This window comes from Scatophagus argus, chromosome 12, assembly GCF_020382885.2.
Source record: "Scatophagus argus isolate fScaArg1 chromosome 12, fScaArg1.pri, whole genome shotgun sequence".
NCBI lineage: Eukaryota > Metazoa > Chordata > Actinopteri > Scatophagidae > Scatophagus > Scatophagus argus.
The window spans coordinates 8,956,462-8,971,546 of NC_058504.1; the positions used below are offsets into that span (position 1 = coordinate 8,956,462).

At 40.0% G+C, this 15,085-nt stretch overlaps 1 protein-coding gene across 3 annotated transcripts in view; it reads left to right on the top strand.

Moving 5' to 3' along the window:
• Nucleotides 1–15,085, top strand: part of drp2 (dystrophin related protein 2) — a 142,080-nt gene that overhangs the window by 77,879 nt on the left and 49,116 nt on the right. For all 3 annotated transcript variants that reach the window (XM_046405504.1, XM_046405506.1, XM_046405505.1), the window contains exon 5: nucleotides 10,444–10,600. In XM_046405504.1, coding sequence (XP_046261460.1) covers nucleotides 10,444–10,600 — 157 coding nt within the window. The remainder of the gene's footprint in view (nucleotides 1–10,443; nucleotides 10,601–15,085) is intronic.

A 15,085-nucleotide genomic window follows, 5' to 3' on the forward strand; every position in this document is an offset into this window, starting at 1 on the left:
ACAGCCCAGACTTTAGTGGCCTGTGGTTGTACTGTGCTCCACTTTTCCTACACCACCCTCTGGCAAGTTAGAGTACAATGGCTGCAGGACTTATCAAGCTCCAATTACATGTTAATGTTAATTTGTTCAAGGTTAGGGGTGAAAACCTGGAGCTGCTAAAGGAGTTAGCAATGGCAAGTGTGTGTGAGAAAGTGTTGTGAAATTCAGCCATCAATCATTCAGTATCTTGAAGGGATGGATTTTGCTCTCACTGCTGCCTGAGAATCATTCAGTGGTGTATTTCAAGTAGGAAAAAGACAGCATGCTGACAGAATGATACATATTTAGCAGTCTCTCAGTGTACTCATAGAATGTTTAATAAATAGTCAATGGAGCCACCGTGACGTCACCTGTAGGATTTTTAAGCTCAGCGTGGGCTGTCGCCATCTTGGCTTTGATTGACTGACTGGCTAATCCAAAAATGGGCAAACGGAGTGTGGGTGAAGCTAAGGTGAGCCATTTACACTCACGCTCACCCACCTTCACACCATAGACTGTATAATAAATAGGTTCACACCACCGAAAACAAGCTAATTTTTGCCTTGTGTCATTCTGGCAGTCAGAATCCTTTGCTGTATAGAAACAGCTGGTGTTTATGGCTGTGTGTTGGTGTCCAGTTTGGCCTCCAGAGACCAGAGACTCCAGTTCTTTGTGTTAACCTTCGGGGTCTTATCATTTTCACAATTCTTCTCCCTACAGCCATTAAGTTAAGTACATATCCTCCATTTGGCGCTCATATTATCTTTAATTATGCATAACTTTAAGCCTTATTGTAATTTAAGTGAGTTATATAAAAAAATTACCTTGTGTGCAGTTGTCATAATCAGGGAAATCAGTTATAGAGACCAAAACCATTTAATGTAGCAATCTGTAAACTTGTTTATTCCAGCTGTAAAGTTGGGCATTTTAACTTTGCTTTGGTTTGCTTTTGAACCCACCCTGAAGTTGCCATTTAAGTTTTTGGCAGTTGATGTGAGATTTCAAATGTTTGAATTTGAATGTTGAATGTTTTTTTGTTTTGTTTTGGGTTTTCTTTTTTTTTTCCACCCGGTTTTCCATTTGTAGGCAAGTGACATTTTTTTTTAAACATCTTAGCATCTTAATCAGTTAATTCAAACATGTATTCAGGCCTCATGCAAACTCTGTTCTCTTTTCCCTGAGAGACTGCTGTTGACGTCATGTGTATCACTCTGGCTATAGGGAAGTAAATCAGGCAATTAAGATTTCACAATATAGTCTATGTACAATATATTTGACAAAATAGTTGCAGCTTTTAGACTTGCGGGACAGACGTCATACCTGTATGACAGTATGTGTGCATGTGTGTAGATCTTCAAATTAAACAAGAATGAAGCTGTGAGGAGAGTACTGGACTGAACCTACGTAACCTTCATCTGGTGTTCTTGCACAGATGAGACAATTTTGGACTACAGTGTCTTTTTGACTAACAGGGAAAAAAAAATCAGGTTTTATGCAAACGCAGCACCCCGGCACTGGTTTATATGGAGCAAATCACATCCCCAAAGGAGTGAAAACATTGTGTGCTTTTGGAGCTGCAAGAACAATGAAAGCTCAAGCACTGGAGACATGGTTGGTACATTAGCTCTGTTTACTTGAAGACCTGCAAACCGAGACCTGCATGCAGGTCAAAGGAGGACAAGTCAGTCGAAAGTCTGGGTCGATAAGTTAAGTAACTTTGCATGCTTTACTGCTGTGTTTATAATTACTGATGAAAAGAGACCTTTAACAGCATCATAAAACAGCAACATAATTTAGTTGTTGCCTGGTGTTGATCAGTGTATTAAAAACATTTTAATCAATTTTCCAATCAAGTTCCAATCTTATTGTTTTGATGATTATAATTAAAAATTGTGTTCTTAATCTTGCCAGTATGCCTGCACATGCAAATACACCCACAAGCGTTTTGATGCTGAATACTTTCCTACAGAGAGACAATAACTGCCCTTCTTTGATCTGATCTTGATCGTACTGCTGCTACGTTAAATCATGAATTTAGTCCACTATTGGCTTAGTTAAACACTACTGACTGCTCATACTTATATGTCTTATTGTTTCTGTTATTGTCATTTTTCTCTTACAACGTAAAGTACTATACATATAGTGCTATAGAAATAAAATGTATTATTATAATTCTAATAATTATTATATTTATGAATCAGTGAAACATTATCAATAACAAAACATGCACTTGAGTGACATCTGCAGCCCAAGATTTCATATACTTCAAGAATGAAAGAGTCAAACAGGAGGCAAACATCATGGTTTGAGGTTTCAGTTTAGTTTAGTTTAGTTAGTTTTAGTTTTTCTCCTCTTGAGTTTTGTTTACCTTTTCATTTCCTGTCTTTGTCTGTTTTCCCTCCTTTATTGATTGTCTGTCCTTCCCTGATTGGTTTCACCTGTGTCTTCTTAACTCCCCTATATAGACTCAGCTCTGTTTCGTCTCTGTGTCTGTGTTTCCCTGTGTTTCCTTGTGTTCTCTTGTGTTTTCTGAGTCGTTTGGATTTTCTTTTGGACTCTTTTGACCTGGACTCCCAGCTGTCTTTAGTTTGTCTTGTTGTGTTCCTTTTTAAGCAAGTTCATTAAAGTTTGTTTCATGTAACTCCTGCACTTTGGGTCCTGATTTTTACACTAACTGTAACAAAACAAACTTTAAGTTAGTAAATTGGCTACATAAGGAAGAATAAAACTGTATGTTGTGTTCAGAGAAAGAAAAAAAATAAATGGTTTAAGTCAGTCATTGAAACACCGTCCTACACTATACAGACCAAAGTATTGGGCATCCCACCATTGTGCCAACAGGGACTTTAATGATGTTGCAGTCTTTATACACAGACAGCTTTGCAGTTTCAGCTTCCACCCATCTGGAAAGGATTTCCACAATGTGTGTTTCTGTGGGAATTTTTGCCCATTCATGCAGTAGAGCATTTGTGACGTCGGACACTGATGTTGGACAAAAAGGTCTGGATCGCAATGTCCAGTTCAGTTCATCCCAAATGTGTTGGATGTGGTTGAGGTCAGGACTCTGTGTGGAGTCCTTCCACCCCAAACTCACCCAACCATGTCTTTGTGGACCTTTGTCCAAAATGTCTTGGTATGGTGAAGCCTTAAGATTTCCCTTCACAGGAGTTGGCTGAGCCCAGTCCCTGGAAAACAGCCCTGTAAAGCGGTGTGTTTAGATACTTTTGTCTGAATGGTTTATGTTGTATTGAAGCTTGGCAGACATTGTTATAATAAATGTAAGGTTAACATCTGTAGCAGTGGCAACACCACCTGTACAAGTAATAAAGCTAATTATTTTCTCTTTACTAAAAGAGATGGTGGCTTGAGCTGCTACGTTGTGTATATTACCTCATCACAGCTCTCCAACCTACATAATAGCTTCTTGTGACGTGAGAGAGGAGCCATTATCGACCAACAATCTAAATGCCCCAGTCCCCCTTTTTCCATCTGGAATACTAGTCTTGAAAATCTGTAAACCAAGTTTGCATGTATTTTGACTCCAAATAATGAAAATGCTCTTTGCTACTTTGATAAGACAGTGCTTGCCTGAAGGTTAAGAAGTAAGCTTATGACTGTGAGGATTAATTCCCAATCAGCAGAATAGATGGGGAAAGTGGAAAAAATAGCACTAGACTTCTTTATTCCCTTGAGCAAGGCCCTTAACACTAACCATTTCGAGTTTCCATTCAGTAAAACGTACCTTAATAAACGTTAAAAATTATGGGACCGTTTTACTTGTTAAAATAAGCCATCTGTTAGACAGTTGGTGTAATTCAGTGAGCAGTGAGTGCCGCAAACAACATTGTTATTCCATAAAAATCAAAATTTATAATATTTTATGCTGAAAGTCAGATATAACTGACAATGTTCAGCAGGAGATGAAAGGCTCATGGCCAAAACCTTATCTAACACTGAATGCTGTCTGAAGCTGTATGTATAGGCTTGAATATTGTGAGAGAATGACTGACGGAAATGGAAATGGGCTGCTCACACAATGTGAACAAAAAATGTTAATGAAAAAGTTTACCATTCCAGGGTTTGGTCTGCACTTACTTAAGGTTAGGAAGTTATCGTGGCCATGGTCTCCAATATGGCTGGAAATGGAAACAAATCAGCGATTATCCATTTATTTCCTATGTGGACTTTGTCATTTTCTAATTACATCAAACTGCTTCCTCCTTTGCTCCACATGGAACAAAGGCAGAATTACTATTGTGCCGATAATTATTGCTGAACTGTTGAACGAATGAATGAATGAATAGGTACAATGATTGTATGCACTCTTACAAACATAAAAGCAATTGAAATTCTAATCTGTAAATGTCTATCTTGTAACTATGAGTGGTATGTAGAAGAACAAATGATTCACGCAGGAATTATAATTATAGCAGTGAGTCACTTGCAGAGGAGGATGAGGTTGTTTTTAAGAATCTTTCATTTCTGTTCTTAGTCATTTTTTTCCTCCAAAGAGAGCATCATAATCAGACTGCCATAGATAAAACTTCATTTTCCACCTTAATTGAGAGCTGGTAAATTTGCTTTATTTGTCCAAAAAAATTCTGGAACTTAGAAATTAAGAGTGTCTCATAAATACAAGCACAGAAACTCACAATCAAGAGAAGGCTGAGTTCATCAGTACTGGATAAGAAGCTTTGTCTTAACTCCATCACAGTTCAGCTATTTTTAGACCAGCCACAAACAAGCACCCTGTCTGCAGTTTACTGATTTGAGGTCATGTGATTTGATGGTATTGGTGTTTACATGTGTTTGTGTCTTGTGTTGTAATTTGAAGCTATAAGCATGCCAGGTCTGCCTTGTGCAGCTCTAAACAATTTGTTACAGGAGTGCGTTACCTGTGGGCATCAGCTGCTGTAAATCTTCAGAAGTCTACAGTATTTCCAGTTGTGTTAAACAGCCCCAGTGGCTGGTGTGCTCTTGTTACCCATCAAATGTGTTTCCCACAAATCTCAATGAGATGGCTGTTGGAAGAGTCGCTTTAGGCAAGGCATGACTTCAACTCCTCCACCACTAGAGAAGTCCCTGAATGCATCACATGCGACACACTCTATTCCTACTCTGCATAAAACCTAAAAGTGATGCAGAAAGAGAGAGAGAGAGAAATGCAAGAAAGGCTGGCAAACATGAACATGCTGTTTGCAGTTTACAGCTTTCCCGCCACATGATTTAATAATATTGAATTTTAAAACTTACCTCCTTCTGCGACTGCCACCGCATGCAACAACATGCAACTCATAATCAGGGTGACAATTAATTTGGGCAACATGCTCAGTCAAGCCCAGGTGAGGGATGGCAGCTGCAACAAGAGATGTTGTGTTGACTTTCATTTGGTGTGTTGTACTGTGTCATAGCCTGTGATTTGGGTGCACGTGTGTCTCTATAAAGCACAAATGTCACAGTAAAATTACCATTTTATAAAAAGAGTTTGTAAAATCAAGAAATAATGCAGTTTAATGGCAAGAGTTCAAGTCAACAGGTCTGTTCATTTTTGTTTATTTTTGTCAGTTAAGACCGTATTTGAGCCTGTCTGAAATTTGCCCATAGGAGATGAATCATCAGTGTACACATTAGCAGGTAAGTAACAGTTTTGCTTTTCTCTACAGCCAAACCTACATAAAACCATCAAACCTATTTAAAGGACAAGTCTAAGGTTCTGCAGTAAAATTCATCCACTGATGTCTGGTTATCATATTCTTTAAACTCCTAACTATCAGTATTAGCCTCAAAAATTCAATATCTGTCAATCATAGCTATTGTCTGAATATGTGAAAAATTTAGGAACTAAATATAAAATATTTTTCTTAACCAATAAATTGTACTTGAGTTTTATCAGAGAATTGTACCTCTCTAAACTGTAAGTAACAAAATGGAAATAATAAAATATCACAAAGCTGTTTGAGCAGAGAAAGACACTCATGGATGACCTGTTTGCTCGTTGCACATACTTAATTCATATGTCAAAATAGGAAAAGAGTCCAGGAAACCATTGCTCAGTGGGTTTGGAGAGTAGGTGGACAAACCAGTTCTGGCTTAGATGCAAACACACACACACAAAAACATTTTGTAGCTGCTTCACAATGAAGGCTCTCCAGTGGGTTTCCAGTGGGAAGCTTTAAATGTGAAGGAGCAAGAAGAAGAGTTTGAGCTGCGTTAAATTTACGGTAGTGTGACACAGCAAAACAAGAAATCACAAATCAGTTTGCTGGATGAACAGAGCCAGAGGAAAAATGTATATTCACACCACCAGGTCTTTGCTCTTTGTGATGGAGTAATGAAGTCAGTCATTCACTGCTGCTTTGAAATAAGAGTTTTCTGTTGCTCCCTTTCTGTAGCCCTCTGACCGTACCTCTTCAGTGGTGTATGTTTTCTCATGATCTTAAGAATTTCCTGACCTCAAACAAATCTAGCTAAAGCCTTTTTATTAGCTGATGCACTGCTATGGCTATTTATAATGAAGAGATTAGAAGAATCATTTTAAGGTACATGGACTTCACAGTGTTTTACTGTAGAGTTTTTAAGCACTTCCTGTCTTTGATGACACAATGCAATGCAATGCAACCTCCACGCAATGCAACACAGCAGAAATCACTGTAATGCATCGCAACAAGCCTGATACTGCTTCTCTTTCAACATATTGCTGACTCTCTCCATCATGACTTCTTTCCAAGCTAGCTAATCCGAGAGCGACAACGTGACACAGTAAATGCGTTGCATCTCAATCTACTTTGATCCAAGGCTGCCGTGCCGTGGCATCCCTTTAGATGTTGAAGAAAAATATACATATATATATACATTTTTCTATGCACACACACACACACACACACCTTTTGAATATGTACCCTTTCTACTAAATATAGTGCTGCTATGTCATCTTGGCCTATCACACACCCTCGCACTTTTTGCCAGCTCTCGCAACATCTCTGCAATTGAGAAAGAGAGAGAGAGAGAGAGAGAGAGAGAGAGAGAGAGAAGAAAGGATATAGGAACAGAGCTGTTCTCAAAGCTTCTCTGGGCCCTGAGGCAACACACTAGCTAACTCCTTACTCCTAAAACAGCAGAAACACTGCTCCTATCTCCTATGCATTAATTAATCATCGACCCGAGCTCTATGCCTGTCTCTCTGTAATCTCTCTGAGTGATTTGGGAGTTGAATTTTTATTTGGCCATGTTATTTACTTTAGATGTTAACAGTTAAGAAATGTGGGGATACAACACTTATTAATATGCAACAGAATTTTCCAACTTTGAGAACACTGAGGTACAGGGAATCCAAAACCCACAGTTTGTTGAAGAGTGCCATAATTTTATATTTACACTCAAAACACTGTGATTAGGATTCTTATCCATAATCATGTTGAGTTGGTAGCGGTTCAGTGTTTTTCTCAAGGACACATAAAATGTTAACTGATACCTTAGAGGTTGCTGCATGACTCAGTGTATTCACATTCAAAACAAAGGTTGGCCTTTCTAATGCTGGTCTGCATATTTTCCCTATTTTGAATCCTTTGCTTGCTTGAAGCTAATCCAGGAAATGAAAAAGGTCTACAATCTTTATTATGTCAATACCTGTTATTTGGACAACAACTCTCAGCTTAGACGAGCTCATCATGTGTTCCCTGGTGAGATTGGCTGTTTTTCAATCTTGAAACTGTTGAGTGTGTTGAAGTCCCGCGTCACACAGCATCTCTTAGCCCGTTCTTGCTGATTATTGCTGTTGTTCTCGTGGTTGTTGTTTAGCAGCCTGAGATGGGAACACACATACATCTAAAAATAGACTCAACAAATGCCATGCCATAAACTGAGCAACCAGACTGTGTTGGATGTGCCTTTATAGGCAGAAATTATTTTGATATGTGGAATGTACTATTTTCTGTGACAGAAAGCGCTGCATCTGCATTGGCTCTAGACACTGTGGGATATTTCTGATGTGGTCCTCTGAAATTTATTGTCCTCTGCTGGAGTAACACTTTTGCTGGTTCTGGCCTTTTCATGGAAGAAAAATCTCAACAATTTGCTTGATCACAACACTGAACTGAACCTAATGCTAAGCCTAACTCTAAACCAAACACTTAAACCAAGTCCAAAACAGTCCTTGAACTGTTTTTGGTTGACTTTCATCTTTGCTTCAGTACTTGGCCCATAAATAGCCCTTAAAATGATATGATGTGTCCACTGCAGACAGAATAGCATCAGTCAGCCTCCTGTACTGGCAAACCTTTAGCCTGGCTCTCGCCCTGGCTTAGCAGGGCAAGAGTTGTTGTTGGCAGCACTCTCCATGTGACGACGCTTCCATTACAGCACTGGCAGTGCTCTCTTACTCTCGCCTTCTGTGTATGTGTGTGTAATGGAAGCAGGAGTGATGGGTGAGTGTTTGTGTGTTTTTTCTGTAGGAATGTGTGTGAATCGAGGATTTCGTGTGCAGTATTAAAACGTTTTGAAACTTCTCAGCAAAAGCGCATCCTTTGATTGATGTCCTTACCTACATGTATCTGAGGCTGATATTCATTCTGATACAAATCAGAAACCTTCCTCCATTCATGTTGCGTGTATGTTTATTTATATGTGTGTATTCATGCCTGTTATGGGCTGAGAGCTTGGTCTGAAGGGGCCACAGAAAAAACACTTCCTCTCTGATTCAATTACCACAACAAGCTGAGCTGGAGGGGCAACAAGAGGCTAGGGGACAGCACGGTCTGCTACACACAAGTTTTCTGACATAGGGTTGAACAAAGAGGTCTATCAATTCTGAAATGTGCACTTACAAGCTCGATTTCACCTTTTCCCTCTTTTCCCCCCTCAAAGTCTCAAAGCTTTTCCCACGTCTTCCTGCAAATGGCACTCCTGAAGTGATACCTAATCCCTCATGTGTCAGAACTCATCTGTCCCAAATTCAGTTTGCAGAAAATTGCCTTGCAGTTCTTTTTCCGTCTGCACATTGCTGATGGTAACATGGTATTGGTGCATGTCAGTCAAACGATAAGAGTTGAGGATTTTCTTGGACTTTTTATTTAGCCATGTGAATGTTAACCTTATGTTTTGCAGAATTGCAGCATTGTGATTTATTGTGTTTGACTGTATTCAGACCTAGAAATCTTAAAGTGTTTTTCTGACTTCAGTTATGGTTTCATCAGAATGTCAGTCCCTCCCTTACAGTTGTGAGCAGATTCACTTTGACTGTCTGTTTTGCTGCCTGGCTCTTGCTCTCGCTCCCACTCATCATGTCTGATGTGACAGTGCTGGCAATTTGTGATGTGCTGGAATAACAATATTTGAGTGCTGGCTTCTTGTATGTAATTGAAACACTGGGTCGCTTTCACACTGCTCCCCTCACTCCCCCCCACCCCAGCTGTGCCACTGATACAACAGCAGAGATTCCCTCAGATATCTCTCATGCTACTGGCAGGTGGCAAGCATAAATTCACTCTGTTATTTGGTCCTGATTTACTGCAACAAACCTGCTGCAAGACTAACCTGTGACTCTGTGTCTCTCATCCTGTCCTGCAGGTGCCCAGCATACAGGCAATATGCTTGTTTTACTGTGACTTTTGTGCTGTGATTTCACACTGTTGAAGGTACATATGCTGAATAGTGTCCTGCATTGGGAAATCAAGCTTTTGTGTGGCAGAAATGTGTGGTCACACAATTCTGCTTATACTTGCTTATAGTTACCCTCGTACAAGATGTTACAATCAGCCTGTGATTTCAGGGGGGAAGAGGAGCAATGATACCCCCCCCTCCATAAGAAACCAGCCTACACTGAGGGTGTACTATCAGCAGGGGAGGACGAAACTGAGAAAAGCGCCTGCTATCGAAAGCAACTCGAGTCAGCATAGACGAGCCAAGGAGTACCACTGACAAATGTAATGGTTATTTACATCCCTCAGGCTTCCTAAGAAATCATGGCTGACAATACTGAAACACAGCATGCAGATACAGCATTGTCCAGGATGACATGATCAGCAAGGCGTGACAGACCTCAAGCATATTTGTTCTTTACATCAACAGCAAAGCACTGACCTTTTCATAGCTGCGTCCACAAGGCTCTTCAGAATGTTTATTCTGACAGTTTGACATGAAGACATCTAGAAGAAGGTTTGTTAGTAAAAAGACATTTTTTTATACCACTTTCTATTGTTGCTGATGATTAGTAGGCAAATCACAGGGACTGCATCATTACTGGATTGCAAATGAAGGTTTAAATTCAACATCTTTTGATGAAGTTTGAACTTGTGGATGTTTATTGTGGACATTCTGGATAATGAGAAGCAGTGACCAAATATCATGTGTACACTTTGGCTGGTGTGTTGGAGAATGTTACTGTTCGCTGAGCTAATTGTGTGTGTGTGTGTGTGTGTGTATTGGCAGGGTACGGCTAGAGGCCTTCTCAGACAACAGCGGGAAGCTGCAGCTCTCACTGCAGGAGATCATAGAATGGCTGACAGCCAAGGACGAGGAGCTGTCGGAGCAGCTGCCCATAGGAGGCGACGTGGGGGCCGTCCAGCACCAGAGGGAGTTCCACCAGGTAATGTGGACTATAACACCTCTCCAGTGCAAATATTGATGGTGTAGAGTCTTTATTTTGTCCAAGGGAAAGCAATTTACACTGTATGTTTAGTCACTCAAGACAAAGATATGTCCATACAAAAACACACATGCACTCAGATAAATGGAATCTATATATAGAGCAATATATATATTCACAGGGGTTTTGTGTTTGATATTGCATGTGCTAGAGGAGCCAAGGCTCCTGCTAAAGAAGTCCATTATCTGCATCCGTGTGCAAATACTCTGAAAAATGGACCGCGAGTCTGCCCGGAGTCATGTACATTGATCTGTGCAATGCATGTGATGGCTCTGTCATTGAGATATAAGGAGGGATGTCCCCAGATGAAAAAAAAGAACAGTAGTAGTGAGGTATTATGGGTTGTGTGCTTTTTCAGATTGGCAAGGAACAGAATACAGCAATTGGACTTTACTGTTGTGTGGATATCACAGATATGAGTTTACTGTCCGGCCTGAGTTCATTCCAGGTAGCTGAAACCTTTTCCAAGTTAACCTGTCATTGATGGAGTTGGGGCTCTGTGCATTACAGAGTGTGTTGGGAGTTCCAAGGACCAATTCTAACAGTGCAAATAAATCTTTGTTGGAAATGAATGGCATATTGAGTCCTTAATGAACACTTACAGGCTCATCTTAAAAAACAGATTGAAATTAGAATAGATTCTAATCCTGTGTTACTGTGTTAGTCATTCAGTTTTATCTTGAATATGTCAAATATATGTCAAAAAATCATTTATGAGTGTTTTTATGATAAAATAAATCCCCTTTCCCTTGCTGTAAGAGTTTATAGACTAAATACTTTTTTACAACTCATTTTGAACTCTGGAGTCTTTACAGAAATTCTTCCAGTCAAACACAAACCACTTGAGAGTGATCCAATCAAGTCTGAAGGATTTGATTTAAAACCCTCTCATAACTATACAGGAAATAAATCACATGCTGGAAGATGAACCATGCCAACTCACAATTTCACCTTGCTTTAAGGTAATTAAGAATAAGTTTATACTCTGTTGACTAGAAGATGACATTCATTTGGTCAAAAAAGAGCAGCAAACAAAAAGAAAAAAATATATCTTTATCTTTATATGTTTCTTTCTATCAGCAGTCTAAAAGAGAAGGATATTCCATCTTCTATGATGAGAGATCTGTCAATCAAATGTTTAGGATTTTGATTCTCAAAGTAGTTCTGGTGATTGACTCAATAACTACATTTTGCAGCTCTAGATTGGACCATAAAGCAGTAGATAGTTTTCATCCGACAAGAAATTCGAATGAGCTCAAAGGTTTTGTGTTTCCAGTTTTTGGTCATTGTGTGATTTATTCAGCCAGGCATGTTGACTCCATTCATATTCCCATCTGTGGAGTTTAGATGCCATTAGATGTAACAGTACAAAGGGCAATATTTATAACACACAGATACTTAATCTGCACAGTACAACACTTGTTAATATTGAGCCACATGAGGATGAACTGGTTCACCTCAGTTTTCATGTCTTTGTGAGTTTCTGAGGGTGATGAAATTGCTCAATGGTAAACTGGTAGGATTGGTAGTCATTTTAACATTTTGGGTGTTTTTTTTTTTTTTAGTATTGCAGTTGAAAGTTTTAGGGAACATCCGTTAAAGTTGCTGACAGTGGGGTGAGCCTCCCTCCTCCTTCTCCTCCTCCTCCTCCTCTTCCTCCACCTCCTCCCTCCAGATAATTCCTCCATGGTTCAGCGAGTTGAACTGGGCGGTAAATCCCTTCAAGGGCTTGTGTGGATAGAAGGGCACACAAGCTCACAAACTCACAGACTGAGACCTCATTGATCGCGGCACAAATCAGCACTTGTTTATCTTTCCAATAAATTGTTTCATCCTCCTATTGAGGGCAGCGAACTCCCCTTTAAACCTTGGGATTATAATTTGACTTAGAATACTTGTTGTCATATAATTTTGCAGAATAAGGTCAGGGGCTTGGTAGAAATACACAAACACAGACCAAGTCACATGTTCAACGTACATCAGGCTGCTGCAGCTGTTGTCATCTTCTCTTGCCTGTGTTGACATGTAGAGACATGTTGCTTAATTTTGGTTTGGTTACACCTTTTCAAACAGGGCAACAACTCGTCCAGGATTTATTTCGCTTCGCCTGGCCAATAGCAGCTGCTGCAGTTATGAGCTGTGAAAAACATTTACAGACATGTTGTTCATCAGCTTTATCGATCTCCAGGTGGGAAATTAAAAACAATAGCCAGGAGTCACCCAGTAAGACACTGAGAGTTACTATTGCAGTGAATAAGATTATATTTCGCTATATATTAATGAAGCTTGGTTTATTGCCCATTTCACTGTGGAGTGACAGACTTGTATGGACTGTGCAAAGATCAATTTTGTACAGGGCCGATCAACGTGAGTCATTTTATTAATGAAACAATATACACAATAGAATGAGGTGCTTTGTGTCATATTTTATCTCATGGGGGTTGAGGTTTTTTGGAGTTATGATGGGACTCTTGGAGTGCCCAAGGCCACAGTAACAAATGTGTAAAATTAGCATTGGCGAATATTCACCTCCCATTTATTTATGTTCTATTTGAGGGAAATCACTTCTAGCAGCAAAGCAAATTAACATCTTGGCTCGGCATGGAGTTCAGCTTTGGTGACCTATAAGCAACAGAGTCACAGCCTCAGCCACCAGCACAGATGTGTGTGTGGCTGACCCCTCAAACGGACTACAAACCAGCAAGCTGATGTGTGCGTCACGGCCTGCATTAGCTTTTGCGTGGTCATGTATTAACAGGTGCAACAAAACTTAACAGGACAAATCAGTCAGGCACAGTGTTAAACGCCCACACACTCCAGAGAAGAGGACCAGTCGGTCAGTGAACACCTGTGTGGGTGGAGCATGTGTGTGTTAGCTTTGAGGCTATCGACCTGCGTTAACACACAGTGAGAAAGAAGAAGAAAGCCTCTTGTCACTGATGGCTTTAGATACATATGCATGTATACAAAGTCACTTTGCAAGCTCTTTTATATTAGACTTTCTTAATTTAGCAAATTGACAGAATAGTTGAAGAGAGTTTCAATGTTATGTTTGTAGCTTTTGTTTTATTGGGCAGATCAAAAGAAAATAATTGGCTTCCCTGTGTGTTAAGACTCTCACTGGTGGGACAATAACAACAATTCCAGGTTGTCTTTAAAGGAGGAAAGTCTCTCCACTAAAATCTTTTTAATTGACATGTTATACAGCCTTGTGTTCACTGCGCTGGGACTGACGCCCATAAAGTTGGTACAGACAGGAGTCATGCAGCATGCAGACAGTGTGTGTGTGTGTGTGTGTGTGTGCAAAAATTGCTTCAGACAAAAAGAAGAATCTGATGCAGTAACTAAATAATAGCAGAAATAATGTTTCTAATTAGTTTTGGGAATAAAATTATTTTGAGCTACCATGATATCTAAATCAAGAAAACTAAAAATTCAAGTATTGTATGTAAGTGGATGTAAGTAAATGAAGTAGTAAGTAGTAGTAAGTATGAAGATGTGTGTAGAGATGTGCGGAAACACACACACACACGCGCACACACACAGACACAGAAGGACTGTTCTTTAGGTACAACTGAGTTTCCATTTCCACCCCCTTTTCCAGTCAAGTGTCTCTGAGAGCAGACTTGCATTGACAGCTAGAGGTTTGTGGCTCCCGCACACCTTTACTACTGCACTGAGACATCAGCCTCGCAATTAACAGAGCAATAAAAACAACACTTAACATTATCCTACAGTCACTTCTTTCTTCTTGTCCCTCCTCATCCCTCTTTTAGCCTGCACCCTGTCTGTCTGCTTTACATGCTTTGAAGTCCTGTTCCTGTTTTCTCTTTCTATTATGCCTCCAACACTGATGGCTCTCCTCTCCTCTCCTCTCCTCTCCTCTCCTCTCCTCTCCTCTCCTTTCCTTTCCTTTCCTTTCCTTTCCTCTCCTCTCACCTCCCCTCCCCTCCCCTCCCCTCCTCTCCTCTCCTCTCCTCTCCTCTCTCAAATTTTCCATTTTCATCACAGAAAGCCTTTATTATCTGAGATGCCTCGGCTTCCCAAGCTTCTGGTCGCTCTAAAACTTCCGACAAAGCAGAGAGAGAAATTGCATCCCAGTTTTCTATAGAGAATTAAAGCGTTTTAAGAAATGTGAATTATTGATCTTAAGTGGATTCGTTCTGATGTCATTTTTGTGTGTGGGATGAGTTCCCTCTGCACGCATTTGCATGTGTATTGGTTTTGGAGGATGTTTATGTCTGTTTGGGGTGATGATGCAGGGAGGAAGATTTGTTGGGTGTGTTTTGGTCTTGGGATAAGTATGAGTTTTGAGAATGGGAAGGATTTTTTGGTGTGTGTGTGTGTGTGTGTGTGCGTGTTTAGCTGCAGAATCTTCTCTGCCTTGCAAGAAAGAAAATGACTCGGAAATGTATCTTCTGTGCT